This window comes from Anolis carolinensis, chromosome 2 (assembly GCF_035594765.1).
Source record: "Anolis carolinensis isolate JA03-04 chromosome 2, rAnoCar3.1.pri, whole genome shotgun sequence".
NCBI classification, from domain to species: domain Eukaryota; kingdom Metazoa; phylum Chordata; class Lepidosauria; order Squamata; family Dactyloidae; genus Anolis; species Anolis carolinensis.
This window is the reverse complement of record NC_085842.1, coordinates 186,210,093-186,228,781: the sequence shown is the minus strand read 5'-3', so window position 1 is coordinate 186,228,781 and position 18,689 is coordinate 186,210,093. Positions and strand designations below refer to the sequence as shown.

At 42.0% G+C, this 18,689-nt stretch overlaps 1 protein-coding gene across 20 annotated transcripts in view; it reads left to right on the top strand.

Moving 5' to 3' along the window:
• The window catches only part of adgrl3 (adhesion G protein-coupled receptor L3), a 463,017-nt gene that overhangs the window by 201,304 nt on the left and 243,024 nt on the right, over positions 1 to 18,689 (top strand). For 15 of the 20 annotated variants that reach the window (XM_062974082.1, XM_062974079.1, XM_062974078.1 and 12 more), the window contains exons 5-6: positions 7,534 to 7,548; positions 8,548 to 9,348. The exons of 1 other annotated variant lie outside the window; for it this stretch is intronic. In XM_062974082.1, the coding sequence (XP_062830152.1) occupies positions 7,534 to 7,548; positions 8,548 to 9,348 (816 nt within the window). The remainder of the gene's footprint in view (positions 1 to 7,533; positions 7,549 to 8,547; positions 9,349 to 18,689) is intronic. 4 more of the 20 variants (XM_062974092.1, XM_062974094.1, XM_062974076.1 and 1 more) reach the window with 1 other exon arrangement.

Below are 18,689 nucleotides of genomic sequence, written 5' to 3'. Positions count from 1 at the left end.
ATAATGCTATGAACCCAAATAATGATGGCTCTCGACCAAACTTGCCATGCAGATTTGCATGCCCAGATTTGATTACTGCTGGGTTTGGAGGGGAACTGGACTGGAAGTTGAGGAGTAGTAGGTACTGGGATTTATAGTTCACCTCATAGAATCATAGAATCATAGAATCATAGAATAGTAGAGTTGGAAGAGACCACATGGGCCATCTAGTCCAACCCCCTGCTAAGAAGCAGGAAATCGCATTCAAAGCACCCCCGACAGATGGCCATCCAGCCTCTGCTTAAAAGCCTCCAAGGAAGGAGCCTCCACCACGGCCCCGGGGAGAGAGTTCCACTGTCGAACAGCTCTCACAGTGAGGAAGTTCTTCCTGATGTTCAGGTGGAATCTCCTTTCCTGTAGTTTGAAGCCATTGTTCCGTGTCCTAGTCTGCAGGGCAGCAGAAAACAAGCTTGCTCCCTCTTCCCTATGACTTCCCTTCACATATTTGTACATGGCTATCATGTCTCCTCTCAGCCTTCTCTTCTGCAGGCTAAACATGCCCAGCTCTTTAAGCCGCTCCTCATAGGGCTTGTTCTCCAGACCCTTAATCATTTTAGTCACCCTCCTCTGGACGCTTTCCAGCTTGTCAACATCTCCCTTCAACTGTGGTGCCCAAAATTGGACACAGTATTCCAGGTGTGGTCTGACCAAGGCAGAATAGAGGGGGAGCATAACTTCCCTGGATCTAGACGCTATTCCCCTATTGATGCAGGCCAGAATCCCATTGGCTTTTTTAGCAGCCGCATCACATTGTTGGCTCATGTTTAACTTGTTGTCCACGAGGACTCCAAGGTCTTTTTCGCACACACTGCTGTCAAGCCAGGCGTCCCCCATTCTGTATCTTTGATTTCCATTTTTTCTGCCGAAGTGAAGTATCTTGCATTTGTCCCTGTTGAACTTCATTTTGTTAGTTTTGGCCCATCTCTCTAGTCTGTCAAGATCGCTTTGAATTCTGCTCCTGTCTTCTGGAGTGTTAGCTATCCCTCCCAGTTTTGTGTCGTCTGCAAACTTGATGATCGTGCCTTCTAACCCTTCGTCTAAGTCGTTAATAAAGATGTTGAACAGAACCGGGCCCAGGACGGAGCCCTGCGGCACTCCACTTGTCACTTCTTTCCATGATGAAGACGACGCATTGGTGAGCACCCTTTGGGTTCGTTCGCTTAGCCAATTACAGATCCACCTAACCGTAGTTTTGTCTAGCCCACATTTTACTAGTTTGTTTGCCAGAAGGTCGTGGGGGACTTTGTCAAAGGCCTTACTGAAATCCAGGTACGCTACATCCACAGCATTCCCTGTATCGACCCAACTCGTAACTCTATCGAAAAAAGAGATCAGATTAGTCTGGCATGACTTGTTTTTGGTAAATCCGTGTTGACTATTAGCAATGACCGCATTTGTTTCTAAGTGTTCGCAGACCACTTCCTTAATGATCTTTTCCAGAATTTTGCCTGGTATTGATGTGAGGCTGACCGGACGGTAATTGTTTGTGTGAGCATCACACTTGGCACACAGAGCCCCCATAACCAATACAACATATTGGACAAGTTTGGGGGAAAGGGAGTTATAGTTCACCTGCAGCCAGATAAACACTGACCCCCACAGACAATGCACTAGGACCACACTTCGCACAGAGAAGCCTCATCACCTACTGAACATACTGCAGGTATTTGTGGGAAGGGGCCTTGATTTTGGGAGTTGTAGTTCACCTCCATCCAAAGACCACTGAACCCAGCCAATGACGAATCTAGACCAAACTTTGCACACAGACTGAATATTACCTGCTGTGGATACTGAGAGATATTTCGGGGCAATTGCCCTGGGAATCTGGAAGTTGCAGTAGTTCACCCCCATTCACAGAGTACTGCACCACACCTGGTACACACGCCCAAAATGGCCAACTTATCATACTGGCAGGCTTTGGGGAGGATTCAGTCACGATTCTGGGAATTGTAGTTCACCCATTCCAAACATTAACAGACAAATAATATCATTCTCAAATGACCCAGGCATCGCCGGGTCCCCAAGCTAGTATATAATAAAAGTGAATTTTGTATGCGGCGGCTGGCGGGCGGTGTATGTGCCAGCTTTCTGATTGGCCGCCACAATCACAGGCCACTATGACCGCCAGGAATCACTGACATGGACCAAACTTGGCACACTTAACCCCCATGATGCACTTTATGTCCTCATGCTGTTTGCATGATGATGGACCATGGGTGATGGGATTTGTAGTACTTTCAATCGCTACGACTTCCACAGGCCACTGCGAAGCCCACCAGTGACGGAACTTGACCAAACTTGGCACACAGAACCCCCATGAACCCCTTTCCATCCTTGGCACATTGGAGGAGGATGGACCAAGTAGCTTGGCTCACTTCTTGCTCTGAGAGTTGTAGTTCACCCTTATACAGACAACACTAAACCCAGCTGACTTCAGATCTGGACCAAACTTGGCACACAGCCCCATCACAGCCCCCTTGATCTGGTCATGTAAGTGTGATTTATTGTTATAATTGTATTATTTTACTTTGTTTAATAATGTGTATTATGTTGTTATGTAATGTTTGTGTTGCTTTTATGACTGTAAACCGCCCTGAGTCCCATCCGGAAGATAGGGCGGTATATAAATAAAGTTTTATTATTATTATTATTATTATCATGCCCAACTATGCATACAGGCAGGGTTTTGGGGTGATTGACCGTAAGCTCTGGGAGTTGCAGTTCACCCTTATACAGACAGCACTGAACCCAGCCGACAATGGATCTGGATCATACTTGCCACAGAGAAGCCCCATGACCAACTAAACATACTGGAGGGGTTTAGGGGAATGGACCTTGATTTTGGGAGTTATAGTTCACCTGCATCCAGAATGTACTGACTCCTGCTGATATCACATGTGAACCACATTTGGCACACAGACCCAACATGGCCAATTGTGCATACAGGCCTGCTTTGGGGGTGATTGTCCTGGGAATCTGGAAGTTTTAGTTCACACTTATCCAGACAGCACTGGACCCAACCTACGACAGATCTGGACCAAACTTAAGTGATATTTCCTCACATCCCAAAACAACTCAATGCCCTCTACTAATAACCCGGGCACCGCCGGATCCCCAAGCTAGTATACAATAAAGAATAGATGCAATAGGGAAAGAGTATTATTGACTTTCACTCTCCTTTGCCCAGGTGTTAGTCCTTATATTGTTTCAGATCTATATCTTCTTTTCTCATAATCCATCTCTAATTTATCTATCCATATCTTCTCCTAACATTATAAAATCATCTTCATTTTTTCTTATTTGAAATATTCTTTAAGTAAAGTCTAATCTGTTGCTTTAGTCATCGTGCCTTGATGTTTCTTCAAAACTGTGTAAGACAGTCCATATTCCTTAACCATTCTTCTTTCGTTGGTATTTCCTTATTTTTCAATTTTCTTGCGTAAGTTATTCTCGTTGCAATAGCTAGGTAATTAAATAAAATTTCTTGATTTTTATCTAGTTTTACATCAGTCATTCCTAGCAGAAAATATTCTGTTATTGCATGTTTAAGTCTCCCAAACTGTTTTGCTATTTTACTGCTCCACCACATATGATAGAATGAACCAGTTTGTGTATCGCACTTCCAGCATTTATCTGGGACATTTTTATAACATTTTGATAGTTTCTTGGGTGTAATATATCACTGATACATCATTTTGTACCAGTTTTCTTTAAGGTCATATGAATATGTATATTTTAATTTCTTATTCCAAATCTTTCCCCATTCTTCCATTTTTATTGGTTGTCCAAAATTCACTGCCCATTTCGTCATACAATCCTTCACTTGTTCAGTCTCTGTGGACTAACATAGGAGTATTATATATTTTTTAGATATTTCCTTTTTCTCCACTTGTATTAAATTGTCCCAAATGGAGTCTTTTTGCACGAAACCTATTACTTTGTCTTTATTATAATATTCTTTTATTTGTCTGTATTGGAACCACAAGACATTCTTGTATAGTTTATTTCTTCTTGTGATTTCAGGACTACTTGGTCATTTTGCTTGTCCAGCATTTCTTTGTAAGTTACCATTTTTCCCACCCTAATTCTCTTCTTTGTATAGCTTCCAGTATCAACCTATCATAGTGTTTTTTGCTAATTCTGATCTAAACTGGTTCTTTCATATGGTATGGTTGATATTATATGCCAGAGAGCTTGTATGAGTACAGGGGGAGATATGGCAGCAGAACATATTGATGAACTAGAATATGGCCAGGATGGTAGAAGACCTGGAAATTAAGCTTTATGAGGAATGACTTCAGGGACAGATATTTTATCTTGGCAAAGAAATGGTTGGCATTATAGTATTCTTAGAACATCTGGAGATATATCATATAGAACATGGAGTGTGCTTGTTTGTTTCTGCTCCTGAAACATGAAGCATCAGATTCAAATGTGTTTAGAATCTGCCTAAATGTTAGGAAGAACATCTTGACAGTGAGGACTGTTGCAGAGGGAAACACTCTGCCTCATAGAATGGTGGACTCTCCTTCTCTTGGAAGTTTTTAAACAGAATTTTGGGTGGCTGTGTCAAGAGTCAAGAGCCATAGGTGTGGGCAAAACATCAGGAGAGGATACTTCTAGAACATGGCCATACAGCCCGGAAAACATCCAACAACCCTGTGTCAAGAGTGTTTTAGTTGTGTATTCCTGTATGGTACAGGGCCAGACTTCATGGCCCTTGTTCCAGATCGATGATTCTAAAATGATTATGCCACATGAGGAGTTGACAATTAGGGAATGTCTGCTATTCAAATACTTTTGCCACTAGTATGACCTCAGATAACATGTAGGGTTTTATTACCCAGCTGGCCAGATTTTATCTGGAGTCTAGGCATGCAGTCTGGCGACAATTTGCTCTGTTAAGCTTCTTTTTTCCTTAAACTTTAAGGCATATGTATAACCTTTTCTAGGAAACAAAATATATTGCAAAATTTAAAGTTAATGTTTAGATCAATCTTTGGGCAACAATGAGAAAACCTAGGCAGGTGCCTGCCCTTCACTCCACCTAGTGCTATAATGAAAGGTTGTGTTTCAAAAAAACATCCAAAATCAAAGGAAATGAGAAATATGAAAGGCATGCATGTATTAAAGAGAAGTATCATAATGGACCAAAAAAGTGAAAACATTCACCCAAATAGTTTACTGTAGTGGTAACAGGTGTATTGTTCTTGGACTCAATTGGCAGGCCCTCTTGTTGAGGTAGTAGCTAGGAAAGGACCACAGATTATGGCAGTCTAATGGTGAAACTCTTCTACACTTGCTCCCAGGCTTCTTAAATAATTTCTTATCCTGATATAAGTGGTGTGTGCATATGTGAGTGTCTTATAACAGCTGAGAAATTTTGTATAGGGTCTTCTCTATGATGAAACGTAAGGCTAGCAGTAAATACCAAATGTTCAGCAGAGGAGATGTGTGCTCCTCTGCTCATTTTCTTCAGAGTACTTTTCAGATTTTCGTATCCATTTTTCCCCAAGGGTTGCAAGGATTCAAGACTTATGTAGGATTAGCCATTAGTTTGTGCATTTTATCTTTTTATTATCGTCTCATCTTTGATAATATTTCCAAATTCACCATTAAGAGGTAGAAGTAGTTACGGAGACACCTGTTGTTTAATACAAATACAATATATTCGACATATTAACTTTTCCCCTTGAACTGTAGCTTCATTATTTGGTAGTTGTGTAGATTTGATTATATATATAATGTTTACAATAAATGAAACTTTTCTCAGATAGTATGTTCTGTTTTATATGATGATAATAACAATTTAAAATTATGTTATTTTTCTGTTAAAATCTGTTTTTAAAAGGCAATACAGATATTGTTTGAAGTTTTAGGATGTGTCAGTATCTTCTTTGGAATATATAATTACAGTAGAGTCTCGATTATCCGAGATAATGGGGCGGGCCCAATCTTGGATAACCAAACTCCCCAGATAAAAGGGAGGCCCAGTTTAGCGAAGCCCTGGTGCGTGCTTGCTGCCTAGCAACATGCACCAAGGCCTCCCCAAATGGGCGCTGGGCGAAGGGAAGAGGCACTCTTTCCTTTGCCCAGCGCTCCGTTCAGGGAGGCCCCGGGGTGAGTGAGTTAGCGGGGGGGGGGAGTGAGTGAGAGGGGTGAGTGAGTGAGGGGGGGACGACATTTGGCTCAGATAATACGGGTGCTCGGATTAGTGGGGCTCAGATTAGCGAGGCTCTACTGTATTTAGATATGTTAATCTTCTGGAGACTAGTCAGTTCCAAATAGATTTTATAATCAATCGTTTTCAGCTGTCCCTATGTCCCTGAGAGCCTTGCGCTGATTCAAATGGGTTTTCAATATGGATGTTGTTTAAAACTACAGTAAACTTTGATAATCAATATTATTATGTTTTATTGTAAGACCTTAAATAACAATGGTTTAGATCCAGATTCAGACAGTAGCAACTGGACTGCTAGAGAAGATTTCCTCGTTTGTCTTCCCAACAGCTCTATTCCTTGGCTCCATCTACACTGAGCATTTAGGTTGGTGTAGAGCAGTGGTCCTCAACCTGGGGTTCCCAGATGTTTTTTGCCTACAACTCCCAGAAATCCCAGCCAGTTTACCAGCTGTTAGGATTGCTGAGAGTTGAAGGCCAAAAACTTCTGGGGACCTCAGGTTGAGAACCACTGGTGTAGACGCAGATCAACCCTATGGTGGCCAAATGCCACATGGGACTGATCTGAAATAACATTAATGTGGCCTTGCCTTGAGTTACCCAGACTCAGGAGAAAGTCCAAATTCTGGAACAAAACTATGGGAACATTTGGAACCAGATGCAACTGTTCCTACTACCACCTCACATTTCCTGGGCTCAGGTAGTCCAGGAACATGGGGTGGCAGGTTCCCCCCACCCCAATTCCTTTTGTGGCAGTCTCCAGTCACAACATTGGGTCTTACCTGTCCTTTGTCATGTACTGTGGCATTGCTGGGATGACAGAGAGCACTGGGAAGGGATGGGGAAAGGGAGGGAAATTCTTCCTCTTCCTCCTCCCTCAGCAGCCTAACCAGAGACCACTATGACACAATGGAGGGATTAGGATGGCTGCCCAGTAATGCTGGATTGTCTTCAGCGCCACTGGGCAGTGCAAACTCCCTCCTGCCTCTACAGCATCTGGAGAAGTCCCGGTGTAGACCATACTCAGGGCCAATCCAGCATTGGGCGCACCTGATCGGCCCCAGGTTATGGGTCAGTCTAATTCAAGTTCTGGGGCAAAGGGTAGTGCAAAACTGGAGGAGGGTGCTCTCAAAAGTCAGTAGAAGGTACCTTCCCCAAAGACCAGTCCTGAATTTAACCTCATATTCATATAATATCACAGTAAGCCAAATGGAATCTTATGAATACACCATTGTACAAATAAGTGTTTTGCCCATACAGTACCATTAATCTGTTCTCTTTTTTCCTTTCTTGCTTTTCTTCTTTTTCTACAATAGAAGTGGAACAAAAAGGTAATTAAATACCTTTCACATATTTTTTACATATTCATGTGGGATACAATATTTAACAGTCTATTATTTTAGTTGACATTTAATAATAATAATAATAATAATAATAATAATAATAATAATAATAATAATATAGAAACATATTAATCTGTTGGTTAAAATTCAGGGATTTTTTCATGCTGTTTTGTGTTCTGTGTACAGAGGATTGCAATTGAATGGGATGACAAAAGAAATTGAGACTACTAAAACCTGAAAATTACATCAACATAAAATTTCCCTGAAGTATTAATATTCTGTACTAGAGAAAATATTTTACTTTATGTCAAATCCAGAATTTTACACCTACATTTGAACTAATATAATAAAAGATTCTACATTTTGGTAAACTATATTTTGGGGAAGGGAATTAGAAATAGCAGTTGAGGCTTATGAAGCAGGTAATTTAATGCATCAGTGTTGGCAGCTGTGATATATTTAATCAATATTTTAATTCTTTTGTATTTCACAGGACAATTTACTTGACTAAAGTCTTGGTTCTGGCCTTGGCCCACTAAGCTTTTCCTTTTTCTTCTTACCATTCCTTCTCTTTTTCTGGCCATATTCATGAATTGTTCTTTTGTTACTGCTGTGGCTGCATTCCTTATGTGCAATTACTAAAACTTTTTTTGTTACTGAACTATAATAGGGTTGTTTCCCTCCTAGGTGCTTTAAGTGCCTTTATGGATGTGAAGCGATATTTCTTTTACCTTACAATTGTATCTGTTAAGTTTCAAAAGCAGAACATTTGCTAAATGATTTTTAAAAAGAATTAGGAGCAGTGTCTGTGAATTTCCCTAGTACTCTTCTTAATGTAAAGTTACTCATTCATTTCAGGGTTTAAAGAAATCTGAAATTCTTTTGAGCTCTCCTTCTGTATGACAATTACAAACCTCTAAGTGCTCCCCAGAGAATCATCACTACATTTAGTAATCTGCTTTATTTTAACCTTTTCCCTCCTTTCAGTTTTTCTTTGCCCTGGACTACTAAAAGGAGTATATCAAAGTGAACATTTATTTGAGTCTGACCACCAGTCAGGAGCCTGGTGTAAGGATCCCCTGCAGGCTTCTGACAAGATCTACTACATGCCATGGACCCCCTACAGAACGGATACCCTGACGGAGTACTCTTCTAAAGATGATTTCATAGCTGGAAGACCAACCACAACATACAAGCTCCCACACCGGGTAGATGGTACAGGGTTTGTGGTGTATGATGGGGCTTTGTTTTTCAACAAAGAACGAACAAGGAATATTGTCAAATTTGATCTACGGACGAGAATAAAAAGTGGGGAAGCTATCATTGCCAATGCCAACTACCATGACACTTCCCCTTACAGGTGGGGAGGCAAAACTGATATAGACCTCGCTGTGGATGAGAATGGCCTTTGGGTAATCTATGCAACAGAACAAAACAATGGTAAAATTGTCATCAGTCAACTGAATCCTTACACTTTGCGGATTGAAGGCACATGGGATACATCTTATGACAAGAGGTCAGCTTCCAATGCATTCATGGTCTGTGGCATTTTGTATGTGGTGAAATCTGTCTATGAGGATGATGATAATGAAGCAACTGGAAATAAAATAGACTACATTTACAACACTGACCAAAGCAAGGAGAGTGTGGTGGATGTCCCTTTCCCAAACTCATATCAGTATATTGCTGCTGTGGATTATAACCCAAGGGACAACCTACTTTATGTATGGAACAACTATCATGTCGTTAAATATTCTTTGGATTTTGGACCTCTGGACAGCAGGACAGGTAAGGGTATTTGACAAGTTTTGCTTTGATTTTCTCTGATATTTACAAACAAGTTGGGCTGAAGTTTAGGACCAGGTTCTTTCTAATTTCATTCGTTCAACAGATTAGAGTTTTGATTTTGATTTAGACTACACGGGACAGGAATCTCAACTTTTTCTTTCCAAACTATTTTCACAACTTACATTCTCTCCTCCTCCCCACCCCATCTGCTATTTCTTTGAAGTAGGCGGAAGAGAAATATCTTTATTGTAGTTACAATGCACACTTCACTAATGCAAATCCCTCAGATTTAGTTTTTATGTATTTATTTAGTGTGTATATATATCCTGACCTTCAGCCAAAAAGCTCTTAGGTAAATGAACAAATCTTGAATTTGACAGTTCCTTCCTCCAGGTTTGCAATCTATATGGAACAAGACAACTAAGGAAAAGAGGAGTAAGTAGAAGAGATGCTTCCTCCGCCTTTCTCCTTCTGAGACCAGGGGCTCATCTATGCTGACCATTTAGCTTAACGTGTAACTGGATCAGCTCTGTAACAACTAAATGTCATATGGGGCTGATCCAGAGTCACTTGGGGCAAGGTTGCTTTAATGCAGCCATGCTCTCAGCTATTGTAAGCTCCGGGAAAGCTCAAATCCTGGGCCAGGATTCTGGCTGTTCTCTGACTTAGGGGCAGTCCAGACAATTGGGTCAGTCCCTAACTTGAACTGGCCACAACAGTTTTCACGACCATTCTTCATTCCCCAGGCTCATGCAGCCCATGGACATTGTCCTCGCCCCCCCCTTCCTAATCACTTCCGCTTCTCCCCCTCCCATCACCCTTAAGCAAGGAATCCTACCCATGTCACCCTTTGCCTATCACTTTGCATTCCCATGGCCAGTCAGTAGGGCCCTGAACTGAGATGTGCCCTCTCCCAGAAATTAGTGGAAGATCCCTCCCTATAAATTAGTGGAAGATCCCAAGGTTTTTTTTACAATACAAAGCAAGAGCAAAGGTGGAAGCCAAAATGCACGGATACAACCCAACCCCATTCCAAATAGCTGTGAGAAGCAGGCAGCTAAAAGGAAATTTTATTTCCCTGCTCGATTTCTGGACTTCAGTCAGCCATATTCCACTTCTCAGATCTGTGCATCTAATTTGTATCTGTTGCAAATTAATGTAATCATGTACATGGCTTTAAATTGTATTCTAATTATGCAGATTCATCACATTAATTTTGTAGCTTTTTCTTCTTGTATATTACAGTGATAAGTAATTTAGGAGGATAGTACTGGGTGATGTTTACAGTGTGGGATTTTGAACAGAAAGATCCAAATTCAAACTTCTGCTTGATTGTGGCATTTACTATCTAACCTTTAGTCACCATGCCTCCTTGGGTATTCCTCATTCACTCACCTGTTGACACCATATCAACCTCTCTAGCATCTTGCTTCTCCTCCTGGCTTCCTCTCTTTTGCTCTAGACCAGTGGTTCCCAACTTTTTTTTGGCCACGCCCTATCTAAAATACTGATTCCCCACCACCACCACCACCACCCCCAAATCCGATGACGTTCTTCTTATTTAAAAAAATGATCTTTTGACATGGAGGAATCCTTTTTTGTTAGTGATTTGATGGCATGTTTGGTATTATTTTGTTGTAAAGTGATGCTAGGTCCAAAACTTAAGCTTGTGGGTTTTCTGACATTACAGTAGACATCATTTGTTGATGGTTAATGATGTGTCAAGGCATGTTCTTTCTATGCTTATTAACTATTCAAGAGATTATTTTCCCTAAAAAATAACACAAGTATTTTAAGTAGCCAGCAAGATATCCGGAAAAATTAATGGGAATGGAAAATGCAAGATTTCTATACTCAAACCTGGCGAATGCCAGTTTTGTTAATCAAAATACTTTGCTCTTGATAAAGTTAAGTAATGAAATAAAACAACTATTACGTGGGCAGGAGTAATATTTGAGGCACAGTAACCTGCATTGAATTCAGGGTAACAAGTGACCAACTTCACTGCGTGTATTTGGTGAGAAGATGTGAGAACCCCGTCACCAGACGTTAATTTTCTTGCAGCTGATAAACTTTTTAATTCTTTTTCATACACAAATATTGATTGTGTTTTGGATTTTTTTCACAGATTTCTTCCTACATTCATATGCAGAACAAAAAGACCTTTTAATGTATTTTGTATAGCTTGTAATGTTTAAAGAACATTGAGAGGAGTGGGGTGTTTGGAATAAATATGGCCTCACTTTTCTGTGCTCGTGCACTCGATGCTCTCACCAATCCTTCCTTTCTATTTGTGGGCTTTCCCTCTTTCCATTGTTACCAGCTGACTACCATGTATATTCTGATTTTAATTTTTTTAAAGTGTATGTCACAATATATATGTATATACTGTATATAACGCCCCAAGAAGCATAAATAATGCAAAAAACTCACTGATAACTCAGTCTCAAATTGCCTTCCTTAAAAATCAAATTGCCCTGCCGTGGGGCGTGTGCCTCATCTTGGGAACCAGGGCCCTGAACACTCTGGCCCACCACCTTTTGCTTTCCCAATGTCCGTTCCTGGAAGGTGTAGGACACAAAGATAGGCTCACACAGCTGGTGGCTATGAAAACTTTATTGAATCCGCCTTGCCAAGATGACTGCAAAAGCTTCTACTGCCCCTCTTCCGCTTTTCCCCTCAGTATATTGGGTTGTTGCCTCCCCCCTCCCTTCTTCCCCATCCACACCTCCCTTTCCTTTTCTCCTTTCCCACGTTTGAAGACCAGACCCTGTCATAAATCAGCCTTCCCCGCCAAATGGTCTCCTTCCTCTGTCTTCTTGTAGTCAGGTGCAAAAAGAACAGCTTTGAGGATGCTGTTCTTTCTTGCATCCTGACACCCTTTCCTCCTTTTTCTCTTTCCCACTCTGCTCTGTTTCTTATCCCTGCTTCTTGCGTTAGGCTGTTTCCAGTGAACCCTCCTCCTGCTGTTCCCTCCCTTGGACTTCCATGGTTCCTTGCACTCCACCTCATGTGCCACATCCTCTCCTATTCCATTCCATATGATAACTCATGCCCCCACAATTCACCTTTCCCTGCTTCATGCATTCTGCTGCTTCTAATAGTCACTTGCTCATTCCTCCTACCCTCTCCCTTGCTTCGCTTCACATCTTCACAATGTACAGTAGAGCCCCGCTAATCCGAGCCCTGCTAATCCGAGCGTCTGTATTATCCAAGGCAAATGCCCCCCCCCGTCCCCCCCGCTCTCTCTCTCACTCACCCCATCGGGTCCTGGTGCTGCCGGAACCCAGCCAGGTGAGTGAGCGAGGGATGGAGGGTGGGCAAGTGAAAGAGGGCGGCAAAGGCCCTCCCTCGCTCACTTCTTGGCCAGGCCGGGCCCCAGGGCCTCCCTAAACGGGCGGAGGAAAGAGTGCCTCTTTTGCCCAGTGCCCGGTGGTCATTTGGGGAGGCCCCGGTGCATGTTGCTAGGCAGCAAGCACGCACCTCGGCCTCCCTGAACGGGCGCTTGGTGGAGGAAAGCGTGCCTCTTCCCTTCGCCCAGCACCCGGTGGTCGTTTGGGGAGGCCCCGGTGCATGTTGCTAGGCAGCAAGCATGCACCGCGGCCTCCCTGAACAGGGCTCTGGGCAGAGGAAAGAGTGCTTCTTCCCTTCACCCAGCGCCCGGTGGCCGTTTGGGGAGGCCCTGGTGCATGTTGCTAGGCAGCAAGCATGCACCACGGCCTCCCTGAACGGGGCGTTGGTCGGAGGAAAAAGTGCCCCTTCCCTTCACCCAGCGCCCGGCGCCCCGTTCAAGAAACCCGCGGTGCATTCTTGCTGCCTAGCAACACGCACAGGGGCCTCCCAACGACTGGCAGCTGTTTGGGGAGGCCCCGGTGCATGTTGCTAGGCAGCAAGCACACACTGGGGCTTCTCTAAACCGGGCCTCCCTGTTATCTGGTTATCCTGTTATCCAAGATTGGGCCCGCCCCATTTTCTCGGATTACCGAGACTCTACTGTACCACTTTCTTGCATATTGAACTCTGATGTTTGCAACATTCAATCTCCTCTTTGTCCTACTCACTCTTGCACCTTCAGAATTCAACCTTTCCTTGCTTCCCATGCCTACACTGTTCATTCTTTCCTCCTGTTCCCAAACTCACCTATCCTAGCACTCTCACAATATATTTTTCTTTTGCTTCTTACACACAGTACCTTTCTACTCACAGCTTCAGTTTGCACTTTCTCAACATGCCCCTCCTTTGCGGCCATTCACACTGTGCAACCTAAGTTCTCTTCTGTGTCTTTTCAGTTCTGCCACTTGCACCACTTTCCCATCCATCCTCCCTCACCTGACCTCCTTACTCTTCTCATACTCTACAGTCACACTGTGAATCTCCTACTTCCTTCCCCACCTCATAGCCTTGCATTGTGCCACTTACTTTCCTTTCCTTCTCACATACAGGTTTCTTGCAAAACAATTTGATAGAAGAGTGCCCACACATTTTGCCTCATATCTCAATTCCTACAACGGCTAGAGTTATGCAATGGATGGCATACCTAAAATCTGAATATATCTCCACCAAGTCAGGGGTATGACAACCCTTGAATTATGCTCCTTCTTTGGAGGCTTTTAAACCAAGGCTGGATGGCCATCTGTCGGGGGTGCTGTGAGTGCGATTTCCTGCTTGGCAGGGGGTTGGACTGGATGGCCCATGAGGTCTCTTCCAACTCTTCTATTCTATTATTCTATGATTCTATCAGACTAATTATCCAGCAGGGCCTACTTAATATCAATTAACTCTTGTGACAGAGGCCGTAGTTACTATAATGGATTAAAAGCAAAGCTCTTTAAAGTGTTTAGCTCCTACAGAGAATTGGAATAGAAGACTATCAAGATCCCTTACAATTCTGTTATTCCACATGGAGGATACCCATATTTACTCAAGTATAATCTGTCACTGAATGCACACCTCAATTTTAAAAGTGTGTATTACCAAAAAAAGAAATAAATAAAGAAAGAAAAGATTTACTGTAAACTATAACACAAGGTGTCATAAAAGCTGGTGGGAAGCCATGCCTCTCTGTCAAACCTGGTAGAAATCTGGTAGTGGCTACCAAAAGGTTGGTAGAAAGACCCCCTAGTCAGGTGTTACAGGAAGCCAGTGCTGGCCATGAAAAGGTTGGTGGCCAACTGTGCCCCTCCATCATGCCTTCCCAAAAACTTTTTCGCAGCCATTATCTGCTTCCCACCTGCTTTTTCATGGCTACCACTACCTTTCCCTCCTCTGTCTGTAGCTGGGATCCTTTGCCCCACAATGCAGGCAGGTTTACGTGTGGAGTTCTAACATGCCATTGGATCTAATGCACACCTCAATTTTAGCAATATAATTTAGCCCCAAAAAAGTGAGGATTAGACTTGAGTAACTAGTCAGTTGGGTACTTGTAGCATGGAATGGTAACTCCAAAACAATAATGAAGCATAGAGATAAAATTTCTTATTCATGTTGTGGCCAAAGTATCACTGCTGCAAGTGGGGCACCTGCAATTTCGTGGCATTTTAGAACTTAAGAAAATTTGGTGAGAATAAAAGACAAACAAAAGACAAATAAGGGAGTTTTTGCTGATAAATTGTTGTTGTTGTTATTTATACCCTGCTTATTCTCTCCACAAAGGAGACTCACAGTGTCTTACATTAAAAACATTTCAATACAATTTTAAATCTACAAATATGCAAACATTAAAATCGAATTAAATATTAATAGTATTAAAAACATCCATAAACACGGATTAAAATATATTTAAAGTAAAACCACAGTACCCCCTGATCTGATCTTAAAGCCTGTCTGAATAAAAAGCTTTTAGCTTGCCAACAGAGGGACAGCAGGAGGGGGCCATTCTGACTTCCCTATGCAGGGAGTTCCAGATTTGAGGGGCAGCCAGTAAGAAGGAAGGCTTGTTCTCTCGTTCCCATCAGTAGATCTTGTGATGGAGCTGGGACCAAAATAAGGGACTTTCCTGAAGACCTCAGGGCCTGGGCAGGCTTATACAAGGAGATGCAGTCAAATAGCCTGGATTTGAGCTGTATAGAGCTTTAAAGGTCATACTCAGCACTTTTAATTGTCCTCGGAAACAAACTGGCAGTCAGTGGAGCTGCTTCAACAGGGGGGTTGTCCGCTCCCTGTAGCCTGGCTGCATCTCTTTGGACCAGCTGAAGTTTCCGAACACCCTTCAAGGGCAGCCCCCATGTAGAGTGCATTACAGTAATCCAGACAAGATGTAACTAAGGCATGTATCACCATAACCAGATCCAACTGGCGCACAGATTTTAATTGTGTAAAAACCCTCTTGACCACTTCAGATTCCTGGGTCTCCAGATTAAACTTTTGAGTTCAGGAGGACCTCCAAACTGCGGACCTGTGTCTTCAGGGGGAGTGCGACCCCATCCAGCACAGGCTGGATCCCTATTCCCTGATCTGCCTTCCAGGTGACCATGAGCACCCCTGTTTTGTTGGATTAAGTTTCAGTTTGTTTACCCTCATCCAGTCAATTACTGACTAATGGTTTAGGGTCAGGACAGCTTCCTTGGCTTTAAGTGAGGAGGAGTAATAGAGTTTGGTGTCTTCTCCATATAGAAGGCATCACACTACAAAACTCCGGAGAACCTCTCCCAGAAGTTTCATGTATACGTTAAACAGTGTGGGGGACAAAACAGAACTTTGAGGAACCCTACAGGACAATAGCTAAGGATTTGGAGTCCCCAAGCACCACTTTCTGAGTATGCCCCTCCAGGTTCCATCTAGAAGGATACCATGGCTGATGGTATAGAAAGCTGCCAAGAGGTCCAGGAGAATCAACAAAGACACACACACCCTGTCCAGTTCTCTGCATAGGTCATCCACCAAGATTACCAAAGTTGTCTGTGTTCCATAACCAGGCCTGAAACCAGATTGAAATGGATCTAGATAATCCGTTTCATCCAGAAATCCCAGGAGTTGAGAGGCTATGACTTGCTCTAAAACCTTGCTTAAAAAGAAAATGTTGGACACTGGCCGATAGTTACCCATTACTGAGCGGTTCAGTGCTAGCTTCTTAATATAGGGTCTCACAACTGCATCCTTTAGGCAAGTTGGAATTTTGCCTTGTTCCACTGAGGTATTGACCACCACCTTCACCCACTTTGCCAGTCCCCCTCTGGCCTGTTTGATCAGCTAGGAAGGTAAAGGATCTAGAATACATATGGTAGCTCTCACCTCTCTAAGGATCCTATCCACATCAGGCTGCACAAATTGAAAGGTATCCTTGAACACTGGACAAGCAGAAGCCACAGTTACATCCATTTGAACTGTAATAGCATCCAAGTTGGAACGGATCAGAGCAACTTCATCTACAAATTCTTCACAGTGGGCTGTTGAATGATCAGTATTTTGTTCTTGAGCTGTGTTGTTCTTTGCAGATGCAATGGTGGCAGCAATAAACTATTTATCTGCTTCCTTCATTGTCGTGGAGTAGGCTTTCAAATACGCTCTAGCCCAGGGGTCCCCAAACTAAGGCCCGGGGGCCGGATGCGGCCCTCCGAGGTCATTTACCTGGCCCCCGCCCTCAGTTTTATAATATAATATATTGTATATACATATAATATTGATAATAATATTATAATGTAATACAATATACTAATAATAATACCATATAATAATATTAATTATATATTCTATATTACACATAATATTACTAATAATATTACAGTATAGTGGTATAGTTCAATATAGTAATATATAATGCTAATATTGTGCTTATACTAATAATATAATATATTGTATGCACATATAATTTGTAAGCCACTCTGAGTCCCCTTTGGGGTGAGAAGGGTGTGATACAAATGTAGTAAATAAATAATATATAAATAAATACATTTTAGACTTAGGCTCGCCCAAAGTCTGAAATAACTTGAAGGCACACAACAACTACAACAACAACCGTAATTAACTTGACTATCTCATTGGCCAGAAGCAGGACCACACTTCCCACTGAAATCCTGATCAATGTATGTTGGTTAAAATTGTTTTTATTTTTAAATATTGTATTGTTCTTTCATTGTTGTTGTTGTTGTTTTTGCACTACAAATAAGACATGTGCAGTGTGCATTGGAATTTGTTTGTATTTTTTTTTTTCAAATGATAATCCGGCCCCTCAACAGTCTGAAGGATTATGGACCGGCCCTCGGCTTAAAAAGTTTGAGGACCCCTGCTCTAGCCCATGCTTTAGACTATGTCTCACATGCTTCACTGCCACCAACTCCTTGGAAAACCAAGGGCCTGATTTGGCTCTCCTCAGTAGCAATTGTGTCCACCATTTAATAATATAATAATAATAAAACTTTATTTATACCCCGCCACCATCTCCCCGTGGGGACTCGGGGCGGCTCACAATGTTACAAAAGTAACAACGCAAATACATAAACAATTCACACAGTTTAAAACACAAGAAGATGAAAAAACAAGTTAAAACAAAGGTTTATACAACAGTAATAATATCAATAGTAATAATATCAAACAACCACCAATGCAATTCAGTCAACTTCAAAGGTGTGGGGGGGGGACTATAGCAGCAATATAAGATAAAATCATTAGATTAAAATATCCCAATGAAAGGAACCTAATAACATTCAGGATAGAATTATAATGAGGCTGGTCATCCAATAGCTGTACAGAAAATTGACAGGCAGAACCTGAAAGATTAACTTGCCCCCCTGTCTCATCTAGTCATGTCTCTGTGATACAGACTGGGTTAGCATGCTCATCCAGAATAATTTAAAAAAAAAACGTGTTAGATTTTAAGCATGTGCAGAGGACTGTATAATTAGGAGCATTGAGTAACTTATGGGATCTCTGAGAACTAGACTGTATATAGTGGTGGCCTGGGTCTAATAATACTGGTTGCAAGGAGACAGAGGGCGCCCACCCACAACTATAAGGCCAACATTTATTTTTTTATAAGAAATAGTAAATATCTGTGCCTATATAATATATGCATGAGCCTCACATAACCCAAATCAAAATTATTTTTTCAAACTTACTTATTACATTCTTAAATGTAAAGTATTCCCAAAACAAATTATTATTAAAATAGTAATACAACATAAATGTTAGTTGCAGTAACAAAATTGGAACTTCTATTATATTTTCCACTACTACCCTGTTTCCCCTAAAATAAGACATCCCCAGAAAATAAGACCTAGTAGAGGTTTTGCTGAATTGCTAAATATAAGGCCTCCCCCAAAAGTAAGACCTAGCAAGGTTTTTGTTTGGAAGCATGCCCACCGAACAGAAAACCAGAGCTTGCAGGATCGGTAAATGTACGTACC